The sequence below is a fragment of the Epinephelus moara genome, chromosome 12 (assembly GCF_006386435.1).
Source record: "Epinephelus moara isolate mb chromosome 12, YSFRI_EMoa_1.0, whole genome shotgun sequence".
Taxonomy (NCBI): Eukaryota; Metazoa; Chordata; class Actinopteri; order Perciformes; family Serranidae; genus Epinephelus; species Epinephelus moara.
Window position 1 is genome coordinate 1,811,424 of NC_065517.1, and position 4,731 is coordinate 1,816,154.

Genomic DNA, 4,731 nt, shown 5'->3' on the forward strand with positions numbered 1-4,731 from the left:
CAGAGCAGAAGAGCACGTTTTAAAATACATTTATTTTATCAATTAGTTATTAACGTTTACTATTTTTAGCAACTTGCCCGATCGGGCAAGTGAGTTGTTAGTTTACATGCCCGACCATGAGTTTTACTTGCCCCGGGCAATCCTTATTGTTGAGCCCTGAAATTGGGAAAACAGTGAGGTCTGCGAGCTCCTTGCCCTCCGAGCAGAGGACGAGATCAGGCGCCATATAACAGGGACAGGAAATGATTATTGGCATGTAAATGCCATTGTCATTGTTTTGAAACACGTTACATGTCACACTAGAGGCCTATGCTGACATGTTACATGTCATGTCACATCTCTTTTGATTCTGCAAAGCCATGAAGCAGTGTATAATCGCACTGGAGCTGAATGATGCAGTTGTCGTTTGGTTGTGTGTAAAAATGCAGAGGCATAAGGAAGGGATTTTGTAGCGGTTCTTCAGCACCATCTCTGTAAAAATGTGAATAAACATGAATAAATCAGTGAACATGATTTCTGCCTGAGTCACATCAGGTAGATTATCTGTGAAAACAACTCCCATGATCCTATGCTCCTTTCTGACATCATCAAAGTCCCTTCTTTTGTTACTGTCTTGATTGAGAGAGTCCTAGAGAAATGACAGAAAGGACATATTGTGTGTTCAATGTGTTAATGTTTGAAAGACTTTTAAAAAAGGGAATGCAGGCCCTGTAGCACAGTTCAGTCTGTCTGCAGTGTGACAACTTTGCTCATTTGAAATAAATGCAATAGTGGCATGTAAACTTTATTAGCATTACATTTCAAAGATTTTTAACTTTTATGAGTATTATTTATCAGAAGTGCAGCGAGAAAAGTAACGCAGTGGAGAGATGATTAAAAGTAGTGATTGATTGAGTTGCTTAATATGGTGTGTGCATATGTATGTGTTTGTCCTATCAGCTGCTGAACCAGATGGACGGCTTTGACACTCTGCACAGAGTCAAGATGATCATGGCCACCAACAGACCAGACACACTGGACCCTGCCCTCCTGCGGCCCGGCAGACTGGACCGTAAAATCCGTAAGCTTCTGTTTCCTGTTGATCATCAGCTGTCTGACTACACAGAAAAACTGTTTTATTCTGTTCTGCAGACATCGAACTGCCCAATGAACAGGCTCGTCTGGACATCCTCAAGATCCACTCCAGTCCCATCACCAAGCACGGAGAAATAGGTCAGTGAGTAGAGCTGTGACCTCCATGAGTTCACTTCATAGAAATAGAATGAGAGTAGAACGGATATTCCCATTCAAATCAATGTAGCAGGATGCCATTTTTCTGTGTACAGCTGCTATGGCAACCTTTGTAGCATTTAAACTTGCTAGTCAATAGAGCCACAACCTCTGAGGCTGAGAAATGAAGCCAAGTGCCAAAAACTGCAGTCAGTCCCTATAGACGTCCATTTTAAAATGTCCACCTTAACAGCAGAAATAAATATATTCACAGCCTGGTACAGAAAAAACAGTTGTGGTCTCTATAGCTAATTTCAACATTCATGACAACTGTCAAGGCACTCAAATACTGGCATGTTGTTAATAAGGAAGAATAAATAAAACCAAATAACACAAATGTCTGTAATGTAATGCTCCATCATAAAACTCTGACCTGTTGATAATTCTTGAACTGCAGTCTGTGCTCGTTTATACAGACTGCACCAAAACCCAAGTTAAGTCCAAAATGCACAGGTGAAGGTACACTGTAAGCAGAGCTGAAGCACTTCAACCATATACTAATTTTTTTTTTTTTTTTTTTTTTCAGTCTGTCTTGTCTTATTACAATTACAGTTTTTGCGAATGTCGTCAGACACCTGCAGCAATTAACACTATAGCAGGGGTCATCAACTAGATTTGTCCAAGGGTCAGAATTTTTTGAAGCAGACACTGTGGGGCTTTTGTCGTTGATTAACCCATATCTTGCTGGTTGGGCGGTGAGGATTGGATAAGTGAAGCTCAAACAAATTCCCATCTTTTACGAACGGGATGCTGCTTAGGTCATGTCTCCATGCAGGACTGGGGACCAACTTAAAGCAATCAGGTGATTATACTGAAACAGCCCATACTAACAATAATTATACTATTTGGGGCAATTGACAAAAACGAGAAGGCCTGATAATAGTAATAACACAAATTGATGATGATCACACAGCTCATCAGTAAATCTAAATTTCTCCTCACAACTTTAAAGTTACTGAATTAACAAAGAGTCAAATGTTCAGCGGTGGACTTCTTTAGATGTCTACAGACTACTTTAGTTTCAGTCAGACTTTGGATGGAATTACAAATACGTGGATGCCTCTCCTTTCACACTTTGCCTTCATAATAATTATCAGACACAGTGTGTTTCTTTATTTTCACCAATAAAACTGTTAATTGCACAAATCTAGTTGATGAGCCCTGCACTGGAGGGTCTGAAAAGTTGCAAAGTCCAGCAAAAAAGTCGCCACTTTGGCAACACTGAGAGCTCCGCTGTAAATGAAAGAGGTGCACTGGATGTATAACAAGACAAAACGAGATCATCATTGTGAAACAGAATGCAGTACAATAATCCTGTTCTCTCAATTATCTTTTTTCATAATCATTTGAAGCCAAAATTGTAATTGAAAATAAAATTTGACTAATTGCCCAGCCCTTTAAGCAACCAAGAGTGAGAAAGCTGAAGGTTAGACCCACACACACACACACACACACACACACACACAGGTGCTCTCTGTCAGCAGTCCATTTCCTGATGCCTTTGGTTGTTTTCAGATTTTGAAGCCATTGTGAAGCTGTCAGACGGTTTCAACGGAGCTGATCTGAGAAACGTGTGCACAGAAGCAGGTTTGATATCTTCATTAGTTTCATTTCCTCAGTCCATGGTGTTCACAAGTTACTCTCTTCATGTGTTGCTTTGTTTGCAGGTCTGTTTGCCATCCGCTCTGACCGTGAGTATGTCACTCAGGAAGACTTCATGAAAGCAGTGCGGAAGGTGGCAGATTCAAAGAAGCTGGAGTCCAAGCTGGACTACAAGCCTGTATAAACCCTCTGTGTCTATCTTGTCATTGTATTGTCATGAATTGACTGCGTTCATGCTTCATGGCCAGGAAAAAAACAGTTTGTTGGCAACTTTATTGACCGTGTTCTCTTTCTAATGTTGCTTCCCACAAACATCAAGTGACATTCACTTAGTAAGCCCTGTTTCCACTTGTAAGTCTGACCTGCCTTTTTTTTACACTGGATAAAAAAAAGCTGATCATTCTGTTATCCCATAAAACACTTTTAAAACATGCCAATAAAATCAGATGTACTGAAAATACGCCATTATAACCAAAGTCCTGTGTTATTCTTATTACCTTTTGAGTGAGTGTGATGGACAGTCCGCATCTCGGTGACTGTACTGTCCAAATCAGATGAAACAAAGTTTGTTCCTCACCTATAAAGCTAGTACTCTTAAGTATATCTTCACTAATATCCAGTGATTGTTGTCTCTACATCCATGAGTACACAGCAGACTTTTAATGGTGTCACTTCTACAAATTGTTAATTATTGCAGGCTGAAGGAAGAACAGGGCTCAAAAGAGAAAAGCAGCACCTCTCATACTCCTTTCCAAAACATTTATGGCACAACAGTGCAAGACATCCACCACTACTACAAGACAAACCTGCCAACGTAACGGTTGTCTGAATCCTGCTACAATGCCACACTGCAGTGAAAAAATACGAGGCTAAATGTCGTAAAAATCCACTTTAATTCATTATACATAGTGATGTGATGCACTAAAAAAATTGGTTCTAAACTCAAAACGTTGGTTCCCAGCTGGAACCAAAATAGAGCAGGTGTTCCTTGACCTGAAGTACAAACCATGTGATATCTACAGGTTGGAAGGAGAGGATGGAGGCAAAGGTAGAGATGTTAAGTGAGAAATCATGGCAAGAAAAGAGCATGTAGTGGTCTCATTAGAAGTTGGTACACCCTTGTTCTTTGGATAAGAACGAATATGCCTGTAATAACAGAACCAAAGTTGGCAGGTAATGCCATCCCCCATCTTGCTACTACGTTTTACTTGCATTGTGCAATGCTCCATTGATGTCACATCCTTGATTACAATGGTTGTGATCAAAACGGGTTCCTTGGGCTGCATTCAGCCCTAACAAAATGTTTATTAAAACAGAAACGGTGGTGCATTGGACACTTAACCTGGCTCAAGGCTGGCAACAAAAGGGAGGCCACACACAGATAAATCGGTCAAAAAATGATATATTTAACTTCAACTAATAAACCTATTAACTCGTGCAGTGTGTAAGTGGGAAAGGAATCAGTCATGTAGGAAGTGTGTGGGTGGGTGAAAATATGGAGTAATGCGTGTTGGCTGGTGCTGCAAACCAAACAAAGGATGAAGGCTGAGGTGCATGCAGCAGGCACGGCAGCCCATTTATGCTTTTTGGGAGCCCTGCCCAGATGGGCAGCTATGACCAGACAACGCTCTAACTCCACCCACCAGCCAACTTCCAGCATCAGGCAAAGCTGGAGAGGTTGTCACAATACCTTGTGTTTCGCAGGTGCACTGCCATTTAATACGGCAGGGTTTAGTTCAGTTCACTTAAAGGGACTTTATTGGCATGGAAAACTTGTACATTCCCAATAACAGTGTCTCATAGCACTGAGACAGCACTAGTTAAAATTACAAATGACCTTCTGATTGCTTCAGACAAAGG

The 4,731-nt window shown here is 40.8% G+C and overlaps 1 protein-coding gene across 1 annotated transcript in view; it reads left to right on the top strand.

Moving 5' to 3' along the window:
* Positions 1-3,347, top strand: part of psmc6 (proteasome 26S subunit, ATPase 6) — a 35,133-nt gene extending 31,786 nt beyond the window's left edge. Inside the window, exons 11-14 of the mRNA XM_050058865.1 lie at positions 940-1,060; positions 1,132-1,212; positions 2,785-2,856; positions 2,937-3,347. Of these exons, the coding sequence (XP_049914822.1) occupies positions 940-1,060; positions 1,132-1,212; positions 2,785-2,856; positions 2,937-3,055 (393 nt within the window). The 3' untranslated portion in view covers positions 3,056-3,347. The remainder of the gene's footprint in view (positions 1-939; positions 1,061-1,131; positions 1,213-2,784; positions 2,857-2,936) is intronic.
* Positions 3,348-4,731: the final 1,384 nt, after the last annotated feature.